Source organism: Poromitra crassiceps (genome assembly GCF_964638095.1).
Source record: "Poromitra crassiceps genome assembly, contig: HAP1_SCAFFOLD_773, whole genome shotgun sequence".
Classification (NCBI taxonomy): domain Eukaryota; kingdom Metazoa; phylum Chordata; class Actinopteri; order Beryciformes; family Melamphaidae; genus Poromitra; species Poromitra crassiceps.
The window spans coordinates 3,048-28,404 of record NW_028151635.1 but is presented as its reverse complement, the minus strand read 5'-3'; the positions used below and the strand labels follow the sequence as shown (position 1 = coordinate 28,404).

Sequence of the window (25,357 nt, the reverse complement as noted above, 5' to 3'; positions counted from 1 at the left end):
AGTTAAGTTATCCTTTATCCCCGTGGGGAAATGTATCCTCTGCATTTGTCCCATCCTCTACTAGGAACCTTCCTAGAACTAGGAGCAGTGGGCAGCCACAGTGCAGCGCCCAGGGACCAACTCCAGTTCTTTTTGCCAGTACCTTGGTCAGGGGCACTGACATACATGTCTGTGATGGTGGGAGGAAACCCACACGAGCATGGGAAGAACATGCAAACTCCACACAGGAAGGACCTGGGACGGACCGGGGTTCGAACCCAGGACCTTGCCATGAGAGGCAACAGTGCTAACCACTGAGCCACCATTCCGTCAGCTTGTACATACAGGAACATGACCCCATTGACCATTGCGTTTTTGCCCAACTTTCCAGAGCTACTATGAGGAACAGCATGGATTGAGCTGAGAAAGAACTCTACCAATCAACACCATCATTGGTAAGTAGCAAATAGGGCTAAACTTAAAAAGAATTGAACTATCGCTTTAAAGGTATCGAATACCGATACCCAGCTGTAAAGGTTTTTCAAAGGACGAGGCCTGGCCTGTTGCGTAGGACTTCCTCCCGTTAGAAATCAAAAGAGCGGTGCAAGAGGAGATTTGATGGAATGCATTTTTTGTTTTTAACTTCAAGGGGGAGAATTCCTCCAGCGGTAGAACTAAAAGTTTAATGGGGAACAGAAAGGGCTTTGGTAGACTCATGCCCTTTCTTCCTTCCTGGCAGCATCGCCGCTGCCCAGGCATTGATCTTCTTGACAGCTCCAACGCAGGCCAAATTAATAACGGATTAAGAAAGGATGGAAATCTGTCAGCTTTATGTCTCATACAGCAGAAACCCAACACTGGGGGAGATTTTTTCCAGTTTGCGTGTCTTGGGTGTCATGAATGCGCGGGTTGGCAAGGGGTCTGAGTTTACATGCGTAACATAAAGTGGGCAACGGCGGGCCGAGTCTCCCCGAGCCAGACGCGAGTGATGTAATTACAGCAGGGTCCGGTGGAGAGAGTCGGTCAGCACAGTCCAACAGATTCCATTACACTCTCATACAGTCATGGGATGCTGGGGACAGAGAGCCACTCGAAACTCCATTTATTTATCTTTATTTGTTTATTTGAATAGGGACAGGTACACGTACATATAGTGTTCACAACATAAAGGGTCAATAAACCTATGTGTTGTACCAAAGCATGTATAGCCCAGGGCTAGTTTGCAATGCCAGTCCCTAGATGTAACCAAACATTCCTGTGAAATAAAAATAATAATACACAAAAATACAGCAAAATACAATGAAAAGACATATAGCAAAGATCAGATACTAAAGGTTAGGAGGAGTGCACTGAAGGAGTGCGTGCCCATCCGCATGTCCTCGAGTGCCCGCCGCCCGGGTGGGGTCGTCAAAAGGGCCTTTCTGTGTGGAGTTTGCATGTTCTCCCCATGCCCCCTTGGGGTTTCTTTCATATAGGATCCCCTTCACCAAAACATACAATATCCTGGTTGCTGATGTGGTGCCTCCTCTGGTTGTTAGGGGCGTCTGTTCAGAGGGAGGGGAACTCGTTGGAATAGCGTGATCCTCCCACGTGCTATGTCCTACCGGTGAAGCTTCCCCTGTCAGGTGAAAAGAAGAGGCTGGCTACTTCCCATGTCTCGGAGGAAGCATGGAGCCAGTTTCGGCTCTCCCCAGATTGGCAGAGGGTGGAGTAGCAACCAGGATAAATAAATTAAAATGAGCACTAACGGGGGATAAAAATGGGATAAATAATCGGGGGGAAGAAAAAAAAAAAAAAAAAAGATACTAAAAGTTAAATTCAGGTCAAATGTCAATGCAGTAACAATTCAAATATCACAGTTAAAGGATGGGTTTTCCGTGGGGAATATGAATATATATTAAATCTCACGCCCCTAAGGTTTTCGAATCCGTTGAAATTTTTGAAATTGGATATTCACTGCCAGAGATATCAAGCATCTCTCACATATTTTTTGGGCCAGCCGACGCGTTTCGCGTCATCTGGCCTAAGTCCGCCTTGCGGAAGTCGTGCACCTATGAACTACAACTGTTGTTGGCCATGGTCCCGCCTCTAGAGGTCCTCCACGCCCCTTCAGAGGCCTTGACCAAAACAAAAACGCAGCCATCTTGTCAACCGCCTAGCCTGCTGTAGCTAATATTAGCTTCCCATAGTTCCTTGCAAAGAGACCATTATCTCGGGAACGGAAGCACTAATCGACACGGGACTGGCGGCATTGGAAAGCTCGTCAAATTTTACATCTAGTAGTAGGTGGGTTGAAGTAACGAAATCAACGCTGAGCAATGTACCCGTTTTTACACATTTTTACAGAAAATAGTTACAACATCAGATGCGCGTAACTCCTACGAAAATGCCTTAAAATGCATGAAAATTTTTTTATGAAGACATCTCCCGACATATATACTACCGTTTACATTTGGTGCAATTTGGAGGCAATTGATTTTCGATTTATTTTCGATTTATTTCTTCTTCTCTCCATGTCTTCTCTCCATGTCTTCTTCTTCTTTGAGTTTTATGGCGGTTGGCAAACATATATGTGCATTACCGCCACCTACTGGAGTTTGATATCAGCCAAACGCCTGAGGGGTGGGCATGGAAACGAAGGCCACGCGAGCCCAGTGCATTGTGGGAAATGTAGTATTTCGAGTCCCCGCACCCCCCCCCCCCCCCACCACCCCCCCCCCCCCCCACACACACAGAGTGGATTTCTGGTGATATCTCAGGCTGTAAACAACCAATTTCAAAAATTTCAACGGATTCTAAAACCTTAGGGGCGTGAGATTTAATATATATTCATATTCCCCACGGAAAACCCGGCCTTTAAGACAGTTCAATAGTAGGGAGGGTTCGACTGATATTTGATATTGAGCTGCTGTTTTGTGCTAATATTGTGTGCTGTTATCAGAGTTGAAAAGTCTCTGAAACAACATTTAGACCCTCATCAAGAGGCACTACAATTCTCCATTGAAACCCAGACTAATGGAATTCTTAGGGATAGCTCTTTAAACTGGGTGAACCCCACCAAAGACGATGGGATTCAAGCAAGACTGCCCAACTTCAACTCACTTCCTGTCATTTTGTCACGTGGGTTTTGCCCATGGTTTCCACGGACACGCCCACTTAGGAGACTTTCAGCAGGTCTGAGTCAATGGTTGACCACGCCCATTTAGGAGACTTGCTGCTACCATTTGTTAGAATTGGCGGAGCCTGCGGTGACCCATCTATAGTCATATAATATCTATGACCCCACTTACACAAGATTTGACAGAGGTAAAGAAAGTCTTTGATAAAGGATGTTCTGTGGGCTGGAGGGCCTCAGTTCACTTTGCCCCTCGGGCACCGCATGAAAACTTCATTGTTGCCCCCCACTGAAAGGGAAACTATATGGGTCAGTCTCCATCCGTCCGTCTGTTTGCTAATTAGGCACACTGTAATGTTGACTTTGTGCCGCTAGGGGGCAGCAGTGACAATGAATGGGACTGACCCAAGGGTGGATCTACTATATGGTGGGGGACATCATGTTTACTATTCACTTGTTTTCAACTGGAAATCTCTTCAGAACCGAGTATGCTTCAGTCAAATAATCTCTCTTGACTATCCCCTGTTACTCTTCCTCAAGAGCCCTGACATTGGACTTCATGCCTTGACTTGGTCAAAAGCTATATATTTGGGTACAGTGTCAAATTCTTTTGGAGAAGACAATAAACGAGACCAATATTAGTGTTAACCTGGTGTTAGACTCTCCATTTGTCTTCATAGGAATGGCCCATCAGTAAACACCTGCTAATATCATTACATAGCCGTCTGTGATGGATGGAAGTCGTTCTCCTGCGATGGGAACAGTATGGCTGATTTGCCTCTCCGACACAGACGAGCATATTGGCCAAAAATGACACTTTAACGAGCTCCTTCCCTGCGTTAAGTGCTGGATGCCGGCCCCTCAGCGAGAGCCCTCGCCTGGCTGACCCTGGGCCGTGCTTCACCCCTCCGCCCACCCCACGCGGCCTGCTCGCTTCATTGGGCTGACAGATCAGTCCGCCATCGAGACAGCTCATTAGTCGAATAATGAGAGCTGCTCCAGCCTCACGTTGTCTTGTTATATCATCTCTATATCGACATATTTTTGGTTAGCGACAGAACATTGGGTGCTAGCGTGTGCGTGAAAGTTAAATAGCCGATGATTAAGACAGAATTATCGCACCACAAGATATTCTGTCCGTCTCCGCGTGCCAGAGCACCGGCTGAAGTCCCTCCATTAATCAAGGGGAAACCAGACAAGTTTACCAGCATGAGGAACTGGTTCTAACCCTGCTGCCCTAACAAATCAAAATTGATTGTATCTATCTTCACCACAAACTATTCCACTTTCCTCTGTAGTATCAAACCACCTGTTAAAAGGCAGAATATAGGAAATTACATCTACTCTGTTAAAAAAAAATCTGGGGGGGGGGACCCCCAGACCCCTGTTAGATTGTTCCACCCACTATTTCAATGCATCCTACCTACACCCATGGATGTGACACTATAGCTATTATTATATTGTAGTACATACTGTCACAGACTACAGACTGTCCGCTTTCATTTGATGGTGTAATTTATCTGGATGAACAGCTAGAAGGCCTAACATTAGTGTGTAAAATGCTGTATAAGAAAGGATAGTAGGCCTAGCTGATAAAAGGGGATTTATTGCTGTGGTAATGACTGCAGTGCAAAACCTTTTGATGAAGACAAGGCGGGACTTGACCTCAGCTACACCATGTTGGCCATTTCTTTTTCTTTTCTTTCTTATATATATTTTATTTTCAATTTATATAGAACAATATACGAAAAAGTCAAACAGGCTCAGACACAGGAAAAGAAAGGAGAAAAAAACATACATCACCATTAATCATTACAACGTGGTGCTACCAGCCACATAAGGTGCTTATGTGTTTGTAAGAGATAATGTGCATGGGATCCCACACAAGGGGTCCATGAGATACCAGCAGGGCGAGCCATCCGTCACCCCTAACCTCAGTCACTTGTCATTCTTAACCTCATCAAAGTAGGCCAACAACGGGTCCCAGATAGTTGATAATCTTTTAAGCGAGTTGGTTCTCAGCGACCCGAGTCTCTCCATCTGTATAACAGAGATCATGTCCATCAGTCACACCTGAAAAGAAGGTGAAGAGGACTTCCATTCCTTCAGAATGAGTCTTTTGGCGACAGTTGTCAGTATGTTGGTCATTTCTAATCTACATTGTGGATGTAGGCCTATAAGTTATATACTGTACGTTTAACTGCTACTATATGGTTGTCAAAGCGGGGTACGTATACATGGGCCAAGATGGGGACTTGGACTTGAGTCGCACTTAAACGGACAGCTCACCCTAAAATCCAAAATACATACCTCTCACCTGTAGTGCTATTTATCCATCTAGATTGTTTTGGTGTGAGTTGCTGAGTTTTGGAGATATCGGCTGCACAGATTTCTGCCTTCTCTCCAATACAATGGAACTGGATGGCACTCAGCTTGTGGTGCTCAGAGTACCCCCACAAAAAAAAAATCAGTATTACAAGGTGATTACCAGCCGCATAAGGTTCATAAGTGCTTGTGAGAGACACCGCACCCGGGATCCCACGCAAGGGGTCCATGAGAAACCAGCCAGGCAAGTCACCCGTCACCCCCAACCTTTTTCGAGGTAGGCCAGAAACGGGTCCGAAATGGTGGAAAACTTTTTAAGTGAATTGGTCCTCAGAAACCTAAGTCTCTCCATCCGTATAACAGAGATCATGTCCATCAACCACAGTTGGAAAGAAGGTGAAGAGGAGGACTTCTATTCCTTCCTGCTTTTTTGCTACAATTGTCCCCTGTGTCAGAGACTGTTGCACAGCCGTGGGGAAGTTCAGAGAGGACTCCGAGCAGCCGAAGATGGCGAGTTCTGCCTCCGGGCTGAAAGGTTACTTTGTAGGCTAGAGTACCAGTCAAATAGTTTGGCCCAGAACCCCGTTAGTGAAGGGCAGAACCAGAAGGCATGAGATAGTGTGCCCCCACTTGACACCTGTCACACAGTGATGAGACAGAAGGGAAGATTCTGTGCAATTTATGCTTGGAATAGTGAAGACAGTGAGTGACTTTAAATTGGATCAACTGGTGTCTGCTATTAACCAAAAAAATACATTTGAAAAAAATCAACAGTGTCTCTTTCCAGAAATCAAGACCTGGTGGTTACCCAAGATAATCCACAGACCTTGTGAGCAGGATAATCTAGGAACAATTTTCTTTTTGGACCAAACTACTCCCCCTAGCTGCTGCTCTAGCTACTGCTAGCTGCAGTTTCATGTAGGAGGGTGTAGTTCAGTCGAAAGAATAGTTCCTATATTAAAGTGCTCACAACAAGGTCTGTGGATTCTTGAGTAACCGGGTCATGATTTCTGGAAAGAAACATTGCTGTTGTGTTTTTCAAATGCCATACAGTTCCATTGTATTGGAGAGAAGGCAGAAATCTCTAGACATGATATCTCCAAAACTCAGGCAACTAACACAAAACAAGATGGATAAATAGCACTACAGGTGAGAGGAAAAATATGTATTTTGGATTTTAGGGTGAGCTGTCCCTTTAAGTCACACACACAGTCACTTGAGGCTTGACTTGAGACTCGTCCTCAAAAACTTGAGACTTGACTTGGACTTGCCTGCAGCTCGGCTCACAATGTCTTCCTCTCTCCCCCCCCCCCCCCTCTCTCTCTTCTCTCTCCCTCTCCATCAGTCTCTCTCCCTCTCTTCTCTCTCCCTCTCCATCAGTCTCTCTCCCTCTCTTCTCTCTCCCTCTCCATCAGTCTCTCTCATGAGCCTCCTCAGTCTCTCTTGTGAGCCTCAGACTGATTACATCACATCAGTGATGACGTCATCAGTGATGTCACTGATGACATAATTGTCTTGGTGTGATTGGTGCGATTGGTGCTCATGTAACATTGATAAGAACAAATATAAAAGATATAGACAAAATAAAATGTAAAGAATCTAAAAAGATTCAGCAGATGATAGAACGCTCATCCATAAGAGACTTGAGACTTGACTTGGACTTGTGACCAAAGACTTGAGACTTGACTTGGACTTGCAAAAATGACTTGTGAGCATCTCTGACATGGACCACTAGCAAAGTAAGAATTAGTTTAATATCACTGTAATGTAGTAATTCACTAATAACAAATAGCTCATTCAGAGGATGTTTTTAATTGTTAAATCCTTTGCATACTAGACAGTCATACAGTTTAGTACAACAACAAAAATCTCGCCAAACAGAGGTTCATGGTCTAATGTATTTTTGTTGGGGGGTTTGTAATATGAAAACTTATGAGAACCTCCAGTTTAGACACAGCTCATTCTCCTATAGTTGTAATAGCTTGTCTCTCTCCACTAGAGGGCGACATTGCCACACAGTGGCACTGTTCAATGTGCAGACAGAAAATATCCTGGCGAAGTATGAGGTGTCACTCTTACCTATACTTCCGTCTCCCTTTAAATCTTGTTCGGCAGAAAATCTCCTTGTTATTAGACAAGCTACAATGCTCCTTTTATGAGTGGGGCAATAGGAGAGACTGGAGAGTCTTACTTTGTGTCTATTTTTTCTATGAATCCTGTTTGATTTCTGCCAATAAATAAGTAAAAAGACAAAATATAATTACACTCGTAGATAAAAGCTAAAAAATGAGTCTTTAACTTAGTACTAGACTACTAGAGCATGTGTGTAGTATACTACTATGGTGATGTCTAATCTAGACATGAATAGGCCTAATCATGAAGGTTCTTGTATAAATGAACTGTAGCTGTACACATTAGCCACCTTCTAACTATTCACTCATATTCTCATTTTAGACAGTTGTATGTTGTTTCAGTCTAGTAGTGGATAAAGGTTTGTATATGCTGGGATGTGAACAATTTTCATTGTTAAGTCCAGGGTCTTTGGGGCAGAGAGAAGAGAAGGCATGGTTGCAGATCATTTTCCTTCTCCACCTTGACCAAAGTCACTCCCACAATTTCCCCATCACACTAACTTTCTTTGGAGTGTGAGTCCATGCTTAAGGCCAAGGGTTAAAGATTATGAAGGCAGACAGTTTTTTATGTTGTCACAACAGTGTTTCTGAGAAAAGCATAACTCAATTCAGAGTAAGGTACAAGGCTATTTTATTTAGAACTATAGTAATAGTATATAGTAGTAATCTTACAAGAATTGTACTATAGAAATATCACGGCAAAACTATAAGTTTCTTTTGGACTATTATATCAATATAATATGAATATTATGACACCATAGGACACACACAAAATAAAACAATACATAGATGCATGAGTGTTTTTTATTTTCAAACTTAGACAAGAAAATAACAATACATTACATTCAACAGACATTCCCCAATCCCTCCCCCCACCCCTCCCTCACCACGGTTCACGGTCAATACAGTAGTTGTTTCCAACCATATGGCTGGAAGCCCTGCAATACAGAGTCAAACAAAGAAAACAATAAAAATTACATAATGTGAATGACTTTGCGTTGAGAGTAGTAGTTGGGTATACATATTACAGCTAGAGTGTGCTACATCAATTCTGGATCAATCAGTTGCAGATTAAATATAGCTAATATACGGTTGCCATATGTTCGTGAACTGATTGTATCTATTTCTCAAAACATAGGTTATTTTCTCCAAAGGTATACATTTATTCATCTCTGAAAACCATTTTGACAAGGAAAGAGGGAACTCTGATTTCCAGGTTAAAGCTACACACTTTCTTGCGACTGCAAGTGCAATCTCCACAAATTTAATACTATTGGAGCTAAGATTCAAATCTGCGAAGTTGCCAAGTAGACACAGTTCGGGTTCTAAAGGAAAAGAGACCTCTGTAATACAGGACATGGTGTCACACAAGTCATTCCAAAAGTGCCGTAGTTTCACACATAACCAAGTGGCATGTAAGAATGTACCTTCTGTTGTACCACATCTGAAACACATTTCTGAGAGTGCACTATTGTACTTATGTAATTTCTGAGGAGTATAATAAAGCTGATGAAGAAAATTATAATTAATAAGTCTGAACCTTGAATTAATGGTGGAACACACACTTTCTCGACACAGATCTTCCCACAGAGCCTGATCTATGGTTGTGTTTAAGCATGACTCCCACCTTTCTTTTGATTTATGTATGTTTAACTTAGGGCACTTTTCCATTAACAGTGAGTATACACTCTACTTATAAATTTGTATGAAACTTGGTTATCATGAAGTAGTTGTTCAACACTGAATAGCTCCGGCAAGGACATTTGATCACCAAGCGTATTCCTAAGAAAATCCCTTAATTGAAGATATAAAGAAAAATGCTTATTGTCAAGGTTGTAGGTAAGTTTCAACTCCTCGAATGACATAAGAGTCCCCTCAATATAACAGTTTTCTAAATGGGTTATTCCCTTTTCATGCCAAAAGTTGCATAGTTTACTTTCATAAATCATAGGAAGGATTGTGTTTTGCCACAGCGGTGTTTTGGGCGACAGGTCTGTTTGTTGGCCAAAAAATTTATGAATTTCACACAAATTTCTTACTAAATGTATAGTGAGGGGATTCTTTGTTTTGACTGACACTTTTGGAATTCAATTTGTATATGATGTTACATGGAAGAGTTTCACCTAATTCAAATAATTCTATTTGGGTCCAAGATGGGGCTGGGTCCAGTTCAAACAAAAAGGAAACAAAACGAATTTGTGATGCCCAGTAATACATTTTGAAGTTGGGGAGACGAAGGCCTCCAAGGCTGTAGTCCCATGTCAATTTGTTTAATCCTACTCTTGGAGTCTTGTGGTTCCAAATAAATTTTCTTACTATTTTATCCAAGTGTTTAAAGAAAGGGCCAGGTAAAGGTATAGGCAAAGACTGAAATAAATACATTAACCGTGGTAAGATGTTCATTTTGATACAGCTGATTCTTCCCAGTAACGATAGGGGTAGATCTATCCACTTATTCAGGTCTTCTTCCAAGTTTTTAATTAAAATGGAATAATTCAACTTGTAAAGGTTCTTCAAGTCTTTGTCCAATGTTATACCTAAATACCTGAACCCCTGTGATGACCATTTAAAGGGTGTGGTCTGTTCCAGTCTATTGTAATCGAAACTATTCAAGGGGAGTATTTCGCTCTTGTCCATATTGATCTTATATCCTGAAAATGAGCTATATCGATCTAATAATGTGTGAAGTCTACTAAGAGAACCAGTTGGATCAGTAAGGAACAAGCAGATATCATCAGCAAATAAACTTATTTTATGTGTTACCTGACCCACTTTAAAGCCCCTAATATTAGGATCTGTTCTAATAGCCTCTGCTAAGGGTTCTATGGCTAACACAAAGAGAAGAGGACTCAAAGGGCAGCCTTGTCTGCTGCCTCTGAAGAGAGGAAATGTGGGTGATGTAGTACCATTACAACTAATCTTGGCCTGTGGCTTAAAGTAAAGAGCCTTGACCCAATTAATAAATGAAGTGCCAAAATTAAATCTGGATAAAACATGAAAAAGATATGGCCATTCCAGCCTATCAAAAGCTTTCTCAGCGTCTAACGACACCGCAATGCTTGGTTCGCAACTTGTGTTTGCCATGTGTATTATTACGTTAAATAACCTACGCAGATTGTTAGTGGAAAATCGTTTCTGTATGAAACCGGTCTGGTTGCCTTATTTATTTCTAATAAAGTGAAGGGTCTGTCTAGATTATCTCTATCCTCATTTGCAAGGTTGGCCAGTTTTATAGAAGAGAGAAAGGTGTCCATCTGCGAGGTCTCGTTAGACGCTTCAGAAGTATAGAGTTGAGAATAGTACTGCTTAAATAAATAATTTATTTCCTTAGGGTTAGAAGTTATACTGCCCTCAGTATAACTTATAACTCAGTCCGCCTTCCTAAGTCAGTATTGGAATTTTGGGAATAGAAATAATGACTTTTATGTGAGTATACTAAGAAAGTGTTGTAATTAGACTACTAGTGGATATCCAAACAAAGAAGAAAAGGTTTATGTATAATGTCCTTGTTCCTTCGGTTTCTTTGATCCTCTCTGGTCACAGGTTCAGATGATTGAGAAATTAAACTGACAGACACAAACATTCAACATACCTAACCTTATCATCAGCCATCAGCTGTAAAATCAATACCGTTATCAGGCATAAACTGTACAAGCACCACAGCACTGCAATGCAGCTGTTCTGATGAGTGGAAGTGCAATTGTCTTGTTTTAGTTTGTCATTGCATGACTTGTGGGTAACGCTTTAGAATACAGCCCGCAAATAAGCATGTAGTTATAGTATAACTACGGGGTACAAGGAGTGTAGTTATAGTATAACTACGGGGTACAAGGAGTGAATATAGACTTTAACTAGAGGGTAACAAGATCTGTAGTTATAGTATAACTACGGGGTACAAGGAGTGTAGTTATAGTATAACTACGGGGTACAAGGAGTGTAGTTATAGTATAACTACGGGGTACAAGGACTGAATCTAGACTTTAACTAGAGGGTAACAAGATCTGTAGTTATAGTATAACTACGGGGTACAAGGACTGAATCTAGACTTTAACTAGAGGGTAAAAAGATCTGTACTTATAGTATAACTACGGGGTACCACACTGTACCTACAGGGTAACTACGGGGCCGCGGGCTGTATTCTAAAGCAGGGGACCAATTCTGTACTTATAGGCTAATTACGGGGTACCACACTGTACTTATAGTGTAACTACGGGGTACAAGGAGTGAATTTAGACTTTAACTAGAGGGTAACAAGATCTGTTGTTATAGTATAACTACGGGGTACAAGGAGTGTAGTTATAGTATAACATATCTATAATATATCTTCCTTCTCTCCCCTCTCCTCTGAAGAAGTTCTGAAACTTATATCATCTAATCGTGCCACCTCCTGCCCTCTCGATCCCATCCCTTCCTCCCTGCTTCAGTCCATCTCCCCCGACATTTCCCCCTTTCTCACTACCCTCATTAATTCCTCTCTATCCTCTGGTGTCTTTCCGACTGCACTTAAGACTGCACGGGTGAAACCCCTACTGAAAAAACCATCCCTCGACCCCACTGTCATTCAGAACTACCGCCCGTCTCTCTCTTGTCCTTCATTTCCAAAACACTCGAACGTGCAGTATCCAATCAACTTTCCATTCATCTCTCCCACAACAATCTATCTGATCCTCTCCAATCCGGATTCAAACCCGCTCACTCCACTGAAACTGCTCTCCTCTCTGTCACTCAGGCTCTTCATTGCGCCAAGGCTGCTTCCCTCTCTTCAGTTCTCATTCTTCTCGACTTATCTGCTGCATTCGATACCGTCAATCACCAAATTCTACTTGCCACTCTCTCCGACCTGGGTATCACTGGCTCTGCACTCTCTTGGTTCTCTTCTTATCTCTCCCACCGCTCCTACCAGGTCTCCTGGAGAGGATCCCTTTCAACCCCCTGCTGCTTTTCACTGGTGTCCCTCAGGGTTCTGTCCTTGGTCCTTTTCTCTTCCTTCTCTACATGACTTCACTCCGCCACGTGATCACATCCCACGGTTTTTCATACCACTCATATGCCGACGACACCCAGCTGTTCCTTTCCTTCCCCCCCTCCGACACTGATGTTAAAACACGGATCTCAGCTTGCCTTATCGACATTGGCAGATGGATGTCTAACCACCACCTCAAGCTCAACATTCAAAAAACTGAGCTCCTCCTCGTCCCTGGCAGTGACTGTCCTTTAACCGACCTCTCCATCTCCCTCAATAACACTACTATCCTTCTCTTACAAACAGCCAGAAACCTTGGGGTCACTCTAGACAACCAACTATCCTTCACCACCCATATCGCAGCAATAGCCCGCTCCTGCAGATTCGCCCTCTTCAACATTCGCAAAATCCACCCGTTTCTTTCCAGACAACCAGCTCAAATCATCATCCAGTCACTCATCCTATCACGTCTCGATTACTGCAACGTTCTACTGGCCGGTCTTCCTGTTTCAGACATTCATCCCCTCCAACTTATTCAAAATGCCGCAGCCCGCCTTGTTTTCAACCAACCCAAATCTTCCCATATTACCCCCCTCTTTCATGAACTTCACTGGCTTCCCATCATTGCAAGAATCAAATTCAAAACACTGGTTCTGGCACACACAGCAGTCCACCTCACAGCCCCTCCGTACCTACAACACATGGGCAGTTTTCAGATCCCTCACCGCTCGCTCTCCCCCCCTACGTGGTTTTAACAGCTCCTGGTCACGCCTTTTTTCTCATCTCGCCCCCAAATGGTGGAACGAGCTCCCCTCTGAAATAAGAACGGCCAATTCACTTCCAATTTAAAAAAAAACTGTTAAAAACTCACCTCTTCAGATTACATGTTCACCCCCTGTAGCAACCTCTCTAGTCCCTATGCACTTTCGATTCACATGCACTTTTATTTCTCCTCTCTTTTATCTTGCTGCCTTCTTCTATCCTCTCTTCATCTGTTTTAATTCTTGCTGTTTATGCATTTGTTTGCTCCTTGTTTTTCTTGTTTTTGTTTTATTTATTGCTGTACTGTTTTTATAACCTGGTTGTATGTCGCTTTGGAGAAAGGCGTCTGCCAAATATCAATAAAGTAAAGTCAAAGTAAAGTATAACTACAGGGTACAAGGAGTGAATTTAGACTTTAACTAGAGGGTAACAAGATATTTAGTTATAGTATAACTACGGGGTATAAGACTGTAGTTATAGTATAACTGGGGTATAAGACTGTAGTTATAGTATAACTACGGGGTATAAGACTGTAGTTATAGTATAACTACGGGGTAAAAAGACTGTAGTTATAGTATAACTATGGAGTATAAGACTGTAGTTATAGTATAACTACAGGGTAACAAGACTGTAGTTATAGTATAACTACGGGGTATAAGACTGTAGTTATAGTATAAATACGGGGTATAAGACTGTAGTTATAGTATAACTACAGGGTAACAAGACTGTAGTTATAGTATAACTACGGGGTATAAGACGTTATAGTATAAATACGGGGTATAAGACTGTAGTTATAGTATAAATACGGGGTATAAGACTGTAGTTATACTATAACTACAGATCTTGTTACCCTCTAGTTAAAGTCTAAATTCACTCCTTGTACCCCGTAGTTATACTATAACTACACTCCTTGTACCCCGTAGTTATACTATAACTACATGCTTATTTGCGGGCTGTATTCTAAAGCGTTACCGACTTGGGTCCTATGTGTTTTTATTTGAGGAAACTGAATTGGACATAGGAATTACAATAATAGAATGAAATGAACCGTAACCTCTTTAAATTGTCTTTAAAACCATGTACACTGTTTATTGAAACAATTCTACTATACCAAATGATAGGACTGTAAAACACACACACACACACACACACACACACACACACACACACACACACCCACACCCACACCCACACCCACACGGACAGCAGGCTTGCCAAGCATCATGTGGAAAGCATGAGATCCAAATGGGAGTCCTGCTAGTGTGTGGAGTTGCTACAGGGAATCAGTCTGAGCTGTTTCAACTTAGCTTTCAAAGCTTTCAAAAAAAGCAGCCTGATGAAGGTGAGCAGTAATCTACTACAGTTGTGATTGGACATCAGCCTGTAGACTAGAATGGACTTTCTATTTTCTCTTTTTTGTAGGCTTTATTATTCTTACACAATGGCTGACTTGAGCAACCTCTCAGAGTGATTTTACAACAGCTAGGGGACAGTGTGTGACATGGCATGAAGAATCTTAACGCTCTAAATCCTTAAGCACTAAATGGAGTGGCTTATTGCTTCTGTAACTGTAGTAAAAAGAAACAGAAAAAAATAAATTAGGTAGTAGGCTATGCAATCAGTGGATAGCCTAATAACACAAATAATTATTTAAATAGACATTTGTTTTCTGCTGCCATGTAACATTGAACTTGAACAGTAGATAAACATTGTGGTTGCTAAGATGCGTGGATGCGTGGATGTGGTCACAGGTGTGCGATTTTACACCACTTTTGCTGAATAGACCCTTCTCAGGGGAGCCATTTTGTGTCGAAAAGGCAGGGTTAACACAGGTGCAAGAAAAACACTAATGAGGGTTTCAAACTTCCATGCTTAGAATGTGGAAACCCTTATTAGTGTTTTGCTCGCACCTCTTTATTCTGCCTTTTCGACACAAAATGGCCCCCGTGAAAAGGGTCTATTCCACAGAGATTTGAATTCTAGTCAATGTGACATCTAAATTATCTTTTAATTCAAATACATGTTACTGATGTGGACTTTTTTATTATTTATTTATCGAGGAAGTCCCATTGAGGTAGGGTGGAGTCAGCTAAAATGGACCACTTTTTGGTAAATGATTTATATTGGAGTCCGAGAGTCACTTTTGTACAACCATCAAATAAGCTAGGCATGATATCATATAGCCTATATATACTGTGTGTGTGTGTGTGTGTGTGTGTGTATATATAGCCTATATGTGTATGTAGCCTATATATATGTGCATATATATATGTGTGTGTGTGTGTGTGTGTGTGTGTGTGTGTTTGTGTGTGTGTGTGTGTGTGTGTGTGTGTGTGTGTGTGTGTGTGTGTGTGTGTGTGTGTGTGTGTGTGTGTGTGTGTGTGTGTGTGACTGTGTGTGTGTGTGTGTGTGTATAGATACTGTATATATTGTCTATTGCGCTATTGTCTATCACCAAATTGGGAAAGCAGCCATTAATATCTTAGGCTCTGGGCCAAAACTTAGGGGGCGGGGGGTGCATATATGGAGAATCAAGCTGGGGGGAAAACAATACTTTGGAGCACTGTAATATCATGTGAGGTTCTAGTTATATATATATATATATATATATATATATATATATATATATATATATATATATATATATATATATATATAGGTTAGTGTGAGTTAGTGTCAGCAGGTTCCTTCTTGTAAACCTTGTAAACCCAACCAAATAGACATTTTAAGAGAAAATTCAGAAGTAAAAATCGGATAGATAGATAGATAGATAGATAGATAGATAGATAGATAGATAGATAGATAGATAGATAGATATTAAAAATATGGCTGGAACTCTTTTACAGACAGGCCAAGCTTTCACGCATATTAATACATCTGCTCATAGTAATAACAACATAATAGCAACTGTAATGAAAGGCACTTTTTAATGTGGGCGCCGGCACCGTTATGTTGGTTTGGTTGACGATAGATAATAGTTTATTAGATTTCTCTCTCCCCTCCACAGCTGTACGGAAGTGACACCGCAGGCGCGCACCGTCACGTCACGTCACGTCACGCGAGAAGGCACAGAAGCCAAGCGAGAAGAGAAAAAAAAATCAACAACAAGACAAGAAGAACAGTTACCTGTCTGTAGCCGCCAGGGCAGTGTGCAGATCATGGTGCAGATATGTCAAACACATCTCCAATGGCCCTAAGGGACTGCATGGACTCGTAAAGGTGAGCTCAAACCACCGGGCAGTCGCGTTTATGGACCAAGACGAGTCAGAGCAGGGGAGAAAAACTCGTCCACGCAAACATTGCCGCGTCATTAACATTCACAAACAAAATATCGCACTAGCTATTAAAGTGTTTGTGCATTGGCGTCCATAAAGACGCGTGCTGTTGTTGAAGTCACAGGGGTAATGCGTGTTTTATAAGTGTTACATGCGCACAGCTGGTTTGCTGGCTTCTCATGTTTTGGTTCGTGGGCTCTGCTCTTAACGGAAGAATGAGGAAGTAGCCCAGGACAAGGAGGCAACTCACTGCACATCTTCACATAAACACACACACACACACACACACACACACACACACACACACACACACACACACACACACACACACACACACACACACACACACACTGCAGGCAGATAAAGTCTTCCACATAAACTACATTACACATACTTGTAGAAGACTTAATTGGCACCAGTGTATAGGCTGATTACGTCTTTGCCAGTAAACTAAAGCTGCAGAGCAGTTAACGTAGGCTACTTCGCTGCAGCAGATGCAGATCACATGCTACTGGTACCAGCCCTGCATGATTACGTCTACTGTATACTGGTTAAACTATTACAGTGAATAATTGTAGGTTTTAAAAACAGCAGTGAATATTTGATTAGCCGTTCGAATTCCAAATCCCTTTTACAAGTCTATTATATATATATATATATATATATATATATATATATATATATATATATATATATATATATATATATATAATCAGGTCCTATCCTAATAGCTAAATCTACAATATGCTGACTTAGGCAGACATACAAACGTATTTTACATAGTAATAACATAAACATATTCAAAATGTGTTGACTTAAATGTTTGTGATTTTGTTCTAGGATATGAATTCCTCTGAGTATGGGGTCATTTCAGATGAAGCAATGCTTGAGAAAGGCAAGTTCTACAAACCCAGCAAATCAAATAAATACTAATACTACTACTAATACTAAATACTCTATTCCAAATTATATATATTTTTTTGTATTGCAATAGAAATCCACACAAATCAAAGCCTGGAATGAAACACATCACCTCAATCACCCAAAAACACATTAATAATTGTGAACCAGATTGGTTTCTTCAAATTTGTTGTAATTTTAAGATTAACAGAAATTATTTGGTCGACCTAGAAGCATATCAAAATCAAGGTATGTTATGAGAATAAGAAAAAAGTCTGACAACATCAAGTCCTGTTTTACATTATGTTTTAGGTGATATTTACTAATTTCCACATGTGAATATTATTCTCTATTAATAAAATTCAAGCAGGTAGTCAATGCATTACCAAAGGAAATAGTGTGTATACTTTGCTATTTGCAGAGCAAAAACATGTCCAAGACGTTAAGGAGGAGACGGAGGACTTTGCAATTTGTGAGCCAGCTGAAGGACTTGGAGGATCTCCTGGGGCCACTGAGGCTGGTAAACGGACATCTGCAGAGATGGGCTCTGACTCAAACCAATCCACCAGCAGCAAGAGAGTCAGAGTTTCATGCGAGGTAAATGCATTTCAACAAGATATAACCCAACTTGGGCCAAACATGTCATCTAACCAGAACCTTAAAATAATGTATAGGCAATGTCAATGTGTCTGGATGTAAATTGGCCATGTTTTCAGTTACATATTTTTATTGCTTCTGTATATATTTTATTACTTGTATTATATCTAGTGTAGGCCAAGTCTTTCGCACTCTCTGTATGTATTTTAATGTTATTTATTTACTCTGTTTAGACCAGGCGGCAGTTGATAGAGGAGAGCAGCCGACGTGAGCCGCTGTGTCTGACCAAGACTGGAGAGAAGAGGGACTGTGGCCAGGAGAAATCCAGAGTCTCCTATAGAAAGCCTCTGTTCAGCATCTCCCATAGGATCACAGAGAAGAGGATCACACCGAGTCTGGAGCAGCAGGCTAGTCAAGGCGGAGAGCATCAGCTCCACTACAGCAGCATCCACTCACCCAAGCTCCTCAGTCCGGAGGAAAATGGCCCACTTGAGGCCTTTCCCACCACAGGGGGCTCATTGGGCCAAGCCTCGTCAACAGACTCCAGCTTTTATCCGCTGATTGAGAAAATGTTTTTCATCCTCAATACCCTCAACTCAAGCATGACGCAGTTGCACAGCAAAGTGGACTTACTGTCCCTCGAAGTCATGCGGATAAAGAAGCAGATCAAACCAGCCGAGATGGTGACAGAGTTCCAGCCGCCTCCAGAGTATCTGCTGACGAGTGATGAATTAAACCAGCTGATGGAGCAGACGTCCAGTGCGGGGGAGCTTGGCTGTCGGTTGCTGGTGCACCTCTTTCCAGAGCTGTTCAGGACCAAGGAGTGCTCCCAAGGCTGCACGGCGAGCAAGAGAACACTGGACTCTCTCCATCTGCAGCTGATACGTAACTATGTTGAGGTCTGCTTCCCTTTGGTCAAGAATAACAGCGTGTGGCAGGAAGAGTGCCTCCTTCAGATTAATGACTTCTTTAATCGCTTCTGGGCCCAGAGGGATGTGGAGAGTGCTCGGCTGCACAGGAAGCAGGCGGTCCCAGCAGGTGCTGGGATAAAGGCTGAGCACGCTCAAACCTGCCGTTTCATCAATGAGGAGGGCCAAGAGGAGCACGTCTCTCTCCATAGCCAGCCCAACAGCCTGGCTGTGTCAGACCTTGCCTTTGACACTCAAGCCACAGAGGACCTGGATGAGTTCTCCTCCCCTGAAGACTTTGTTATTTTTCTCATACATCGCCTCTTCCCTGAGGTTTTTGAAGAAGGAAAAATGCCAGAAGGCTCCAGCAGTTTCAGTAGTGTGGAGCAGCTGATTCTGGACTCTGACAAGATGGTAATAATAAGGAAGTATATGGAAGCAAATTTTCCCGATGTGCCTGAGGACAGCTGGCTCCAGGTGTGCATTCAGCGTATGGAAGATGCACTAGAGGGTCCTCACAGTAACAGCAATGGGAGTGAACCTGATCATATCAATGATGAGAGCTACGACCTGGCCAGCCTTCCTGAAGATGTTTCTATCATCAAGGTTCCTGACTTGGGGGATTACGAAAGGCCCAGTCGTAGGTCCAAAAAGTCACTGCTTGCACCTATGGATTTTGACAATCTGGAGATTCCTCCACCAGACTTTAATGTTCCCCAGGAGTGTCTCTTGTCCAAGGAGCAGCTGAAGAACAACTATGACTGTAGCTTGTCCATAGGGAACTTTGCTTCTCGGCTGTTGGTGCTGATGTTCCCCGAGCTCTTCACCCATGAGAACACACGGAAGCATTATAACTGCAGCGGCTCCCTGGGGAAGAAACAGCTCGACCCTGTTCGCGTCAACCTGATCCGCCACTATGTGCAGTTGCTCTACCCCCGGGCCAAGAACGACAGAGTGTGGATGTTGGAATTTGTGGGCAAACTTGATGAGCGATGCAGACGACGTGACACAGAACAGAGGAGGTCCTACCTGCAGCAGCGCAAAGTCTACGGTCAAGAGTCAGAGCAAGACGTTGGGGACTTTCTTTGCCAGCTGAACCAACTTAATCCAGACAGCATGAGAGAGGATCCAGATATTCCCTCGTTACCCCCTGAGAAAAGTAGCAAAGACTTCTGCAAGATTCCCCTGGATGAACTGACTGTGTCCATACCCGACTTCCCCGTACCTTCTGTCTACCTGCTCTCTGACACAGAGGTGCGGGAAATCGTCCAGCAGAGTCTATCTGTTGGAAACTTTGCTGCCCGCCTCTTGGTGCGCCTCTTCCCTGAGCTCTTCACCCAGGAGAACCTGCGGCTTCAGTACAACCACTCAGGGGCCTGCAACAAGAAGCAACTGGACCAAGTGCGCCTCAGGCTGATACGTCACTATGTGGAGGCAGTGTATCCTGTGGATAAGATGGAGGAGGTGTGGCACTATGAATGTGTGCCGAGCATCGATGAACGCTGCCGGCGCCCGAATCGCAAGAAGTGTGACATTCTGAAGAAGGCCAAGAGATCAAGCACTGTGTCCTAGTCCCAATACTATGGTTAGGAGACTTCACTTCTTATCATGAAAGTAATTGCACAGTACATAAGCTGAAATCGGATTGTTGAACCTTTACAAACTGTCCTGTGTAGGATGAAGCCAAGCTGTTATGGGTTTCTTCAGTACTACGTATTCTTGGTCATATTTTATGTTTTGACTACAGCAGTAGATGTAGTTTAAGTAGTCTTATTAATATTATTGTTGGAGAAAGTCAAAACAAGCTTCTATTTATAAGCCAAAACTGTCATAGCTTATCTAACATACTTTGTTGATAAATGTTGTAGCCTTAAAAACAATAACAATGATAGCTAATAGCATAGTTCACACTTTCGCTACATGGATAGAAATGACTCACAATGAAGTGATATCTTTCCATTGCAGTTACTGATGTAGCATTGTGCCACCACTGTTTTAATAACAATGTGCTTATGTTAAGCCTTCTTATAGAAGTTTATATTATAAAGACAATTTAACCATGACAATGGATCATGTTAACCTATTTCTAATAAAATCACAGTAATACATATAATTATGGTTGGACTTTTGTATACCAGTGCCTTAGCTTAGAGGATCTTTAGTGTATTTACTGTGGGTGGTGCTAGGGGAAATCTAACCATGAGCCAAAATATCAATTTTACTTACTATGCTTATTTATTTATGCTACTTATACTTATTCTACTCCTACTCAGGACTATGCAAACCATTGGCAGTTGACTGTGGCTTCTGATCTGAAGTGCTTGACTTCAGATCAGACTTCAGATCTTGACTTAACTTCTATTATGGGTAAAACACCTATAATACTTATCTTGGCAGAAAATTACATTTTACAAGTGTGCTCTGCTTGAAGGTTTCTATTTATTTATAAATGTTTATACATAAAGACAATGGAAAAACATTTGAAAATGTTGATCTGAGGGCTTTACAAAATGACCTAACCATCTGTTGTGTTTCTCAGCCATGTGTTTTCAGATGCTCAGAAATGTTTCAATACTGAAGATGAAAATATTTGAATTCTGTTTTTGCATCATGTTCCTTTACTGCAGGCCTGGAGTGGTGTGAGGCAACCCTTTTGAAAAATCAATAACACTGCCCAACTTAGGTGTTTTACCACATGAAATAATATTGCTTCCAATTATCATTCTGCTGCATTATAGAGCCAGTGAAGATGAAAGGGAATGGCCAACACACAAAAGTTTATAGGTCAGATGAAAACTCATGTTGCAATAAAACAGCATATGCACGTACATCAGCCGAGTCATCAGGACAGTTTTAAACCCTCGAAGTTCATCTTTATGTGGGCAGTCCCAGAGTTTAGCAAGAAAAGGTAAAGATTCAAAATCCTTATCCCAAGTACCAACTGTTGAATGTCCATAACCATTAATAACTGGTAACCAAGTCATTATACCCTTCATAACTGTCCACAAAAATGACTAGATCAAAGTTATTTTGAGACCATTCACCAACATGCAGTGCATTTTCTGGAATATATTTCTTAACGTGGGTGTTGCCTTCACTGTCCAGTGGTATTACAGTCAGTATTGCCATATGCGTATTCATGGCTTGAAGGCGTCCTCCTTGGAGAGCTCGACACTTTTCCAGCGCCTTAGAGCAACTTTGTACTTCTCTGCGTCATTGGATTCACCCAACACCTTCATGAGGATGACCCTCATCAGAGTAACGGTGTTTGTTTCTTGGTTCTCTGACAGCACCAGGTCTAACGTGTCCCCAACTTTCACCTGGATGAAGAGCCAGACAAATTACAGCAAATTAAGTTGAGACACAAACAACACACTGAAGGCAACAGAAAAGCTCACAGTAAACAACCTAGGACGTCAAGGTGAGAATGTTACAGAGGCAATACATAATTTTGTAGTCAAATACAACTCACAGATTTACTTTTCTTGATGAGTTTCTGTCCATTTAGCCTGAGCTTGTTGCTGTAGAACGCATCTTCAATTTTACTGTTAAGACAAAGGGAGGTTAGTCTCTTTGGGTTTGACCAATAGACGGTTTTAACTTGACAACAAAAACATTCCAAATTGAAACCCAGCTCGCTTCCTGTTGCAGTGTTTGCTGTGGACAGGGTAGGGGGAAAAATGAGCAGGACTGACAATTCTGTCAACAGTCTATATGGGTTTTTAAAGGCATAGTAGTGACGTTTTTTGTGCCAATATTCAATATCTTCAAATTTGATCATATGAAGTAATTTCCAAAAATGCTAAGTATTCAGTCCCCCCCCCTGGTGTGTACCTGTCGAATCTGATCAAAATGTTGCACTAAACTCAATTCAGGTTAAATGGCTTCTGATAATCAAATCTATAATAAATATGTAATCAAACAAACTGCATCACATCCATCATATTGGAGGTGGACAACACTGACTGGCTGACATCAGATTTTTTCAAAAAGACCAATATTGGCAACCTCATTATCGGCCTCTTTAAGTTGAGCCAGTTTAAGTAAAACATGGTCTCCTATGAGAGCAGCTGACATGTCACACTCACTTGCGTGCCATATCCAGACCGGCTTTCAGGATGACGTCACAGCGAAAGGACTGCACATATTTCTCCAAGTCTTTGTAATCCTTTGGTACATTGGGGTCCTCAACCTCGTCTTCATAGTCGCTGTCCTCAGGGTCTCGCTCGTCCTCATCTTCCTTCTGTGTTGCCCTGGCAGCAGCTTTCTTCTTGTTGCTTTTGAACCTCAGCTGATGGACAGACCAACTCCTGACCGCGTCTCTGCCACGGACAGTGGGCCTGTGAGAGCCCACTGTGGGGAAAGCCGAGCAGCCCCAAAGCTGGCGAGTGTGTATGGTTCTGGGGCACCATTCAGTCCGCCTCAGTCCATATCCAGGATTCAGCAGCTGGCGGGGCCTCAGCCTTCCTAGCTGCCTCAGGGCGAGTGCCTGTACCAACAAACTCTGCATGCTGGCTCTCCACCCTGTCATTACAAAAACATCGCAGGACGTTATTCAAGATTAATTTTAATAGCCATAGTGAGTCATCATATTACAAACAAGGAAATTATAAATGATAAAGTGCAAAGTAAAACTCCTTTAAAGTGACATATACTGGGTGGGGGGGGGGGGGTGTCCGTGGGATAATGTCAATGAGAGCCTGAATTGTATTTTAATATGCACTCCATTAGGGCTCCTACTAGGCTCTGGAGGAGAGCTTTGAAATCACCACTTTGTTTTTATAGTTTTATGGAATGTCCTTTATCCTACTGTTTTGCTACCCTGTGTTTTTAGTTTTATTTATATAGTTTATTTTGAGTTTGATGTTTGCATTTATTTGATGATTAAAGCACTTTGTAACGGTTTAAGTGAGTGCTCTAAACATAGTTTAATGTTATTTTGTTTATTTCGATTTCTGTAACTAGCCACGTCAAGTCGGCTAGCTAGATGAATAACGAGCAAAACACCGGACGTACAGCGATTCTGTCTTCAAGATAAGAGCATAACCATTACGCCAAAAGTCGTTGCAAATCATGCTTGCAATGTTTTATTTTGAAAGTTATCACAGGAAGTTATTGTTTTCCGGGTTGCTTGACACCGACATGTAGTAAATAAATGAGAAATAAAAAAATACCCCCACCTCCAAACATTTAAAAGGCAGCGCTGTCACGTTTAAACCTTTAACTCTATTATGTGGCCGCTTTATTCAGCAAAATCATAAATGTATCACAAACCTTTTGGATCTTTACTTTAGTGAGCAGATCACCCTTACCTATAGCAGATCCAGCTAGCAGCTAGCAATCACTGTTTTCTTAACCGTCAACCAATAATGTCCATCCATGAGCGTACTCACCAAACCAGACTCTATTGCCAGTTTCACCTCGTTAAAAACAGCAAAATAAGAAGTCCGTTTCAATCATGCAAATATTGCTTGGTTAAGTGCACTGTTAAGTGAGTCTGTTGGTTAAATTCTTCGTTTCAATCTGCTCTTATTATCAGTGCTGTTTGTGTGCTAACTGATGTGTCTGTGCTGCCACCTAACGCACTGGAGGGGGACGACATGTGACCCAACTGGTGGGTGGCAGTCAAAGGGAGATACTAGTCTGGCAAGACTACAGTCAAAGTAGTGTTCCCCACACAGAGTAGTCAAAATTGAAGGGGTTATTGTTTCTTACTGTGATATGGCATATACCATGTCACTCTATCCTTTTGTTAATACTATCATCCATGTTATGATGCACTTGTTATGATCATTAGCCTCTGGGGCTTATAGCTTACTCAAGGTCATTAGCCTCTGGGGCTTCATACTCAAGGTCATTTGCCTCTGGGGCTTATAGCCTCAAGGTCATTAGCCTCTGCGGCTTATAGCCTACTCAAGGTCATTAGCCCCCGGTCATTAGCCCCCGTTCACACAGTACGCCGAAGCAACGCTCAACCTAAGCTGTACCTACGCTGAACCCACAAGTTTAATTTAGGCGTCCTTGTTTTTTTTTTTTTTTTTTTTTTATTTAGCAATTTAGATTTTTTAGAACACAGAAAAACAAACCAAAAACAAACACAGATACAGTAAAAGAAAAGAAAGAAAAAACATACATACACTAGTACCACCAGTTACAGCTTGTAAATATACATAAATTATGCTTGCAAACATATATACATATATACAAATGAGTGGGATCCCACGCGAGGGAGGAAGACCGGCCGGGCGAGTCACCCATCACCCCTAACCTCGTCAAGGTAGGCCAGAAACGGGTCCCAAATAGTTTGAAATCTCCCAGGTGAGTTGGTCCTCAAGAACCTGAGTCTCTCCATTCGTATGATGGAGATCATGTCCGCCAACCACAACTGAAAACAGGGTGGA

General features: G+C 42.1%; 2 protein-coding genes across 5 annotated transcripts; one reads left to right on the top strand and one right to left on the bottom strand.

The window, feature by feature from the left end:
• Positions 1-17,879: 17,879 nt before the first annotated feature.
• Positions 17,880-20,989, top strand: LOC310771544 (BEN domain-containing protein 3-like). Its single transcript, XM_083664135.1, has 2 exons — positions 17,880-18,048; positions 18,282-20,989. The coding sequence occupies exons 1-2, from the start codon at positions 17,992-17,994 to the stop codon at positions 20,526-20,528; spliced, it is 2,304 nt and encodes a 767-aa protein (XP_083520261.1). The 5' UTR covers positions 17,880-17,991; the 3' UTR covers positions 20,529-20,989.
• A 729-nt stretch (positions 20,990-21,718) lies between these two features.
• Positions 21,719-24,478, bottom strand: LOC310771542 (mitochondrial transcription rescue factor 1-like; the record flags this gene model as incomplete). Of its 4 annotated transcripts, none has more annotated exons than XM_083664132.1 (4): positions 21,719-22,276; positions 22,429-22,501; positions 23,045-23,480; positions 24,269-24,478. In XM_083664132.1, 3 exons carry the CDS (start codon positions 23,464-23,466, stop codon positions 22,094-22,096), a joined length of 678 nt encoding a protein of 225 aa, XP_083520258.1. In that variant the 3' UTR covers positions 21,719-22,093. The 4 variants fall into 4 exon arrangements, with proteins under 4 accessions (XP_083520258.1, XP_083520260.1, XP_083520259.1 ...); XM_083664134.1 differs by having other exon boundaries at positions 22,437-22,501; XM_083664133.1 differs by having other exon boundaries at positions 24,350-24,471.
• Between the last annotated feature and the right edge of the window lie 879 nt (positions 24,479-25,357).

Excerpts from the sequence above, each read along its gene's own strand:
- LOC310771544 (XM_083664135.1), top strand. The coding sequence starts at position 17,992 with ATGGGCTCTGACTCAAACCAATCCACCAGCAGCAAGAGAGTCAGAGTT. Across the intron at positions 18,049-18,281 it reads GAGTCAGAGTTTCATGCGAG|ACCAGGCGGCAGTTGATAGA; the intron begins GTAAATGCATTT and ends TACTCTGTTTAG.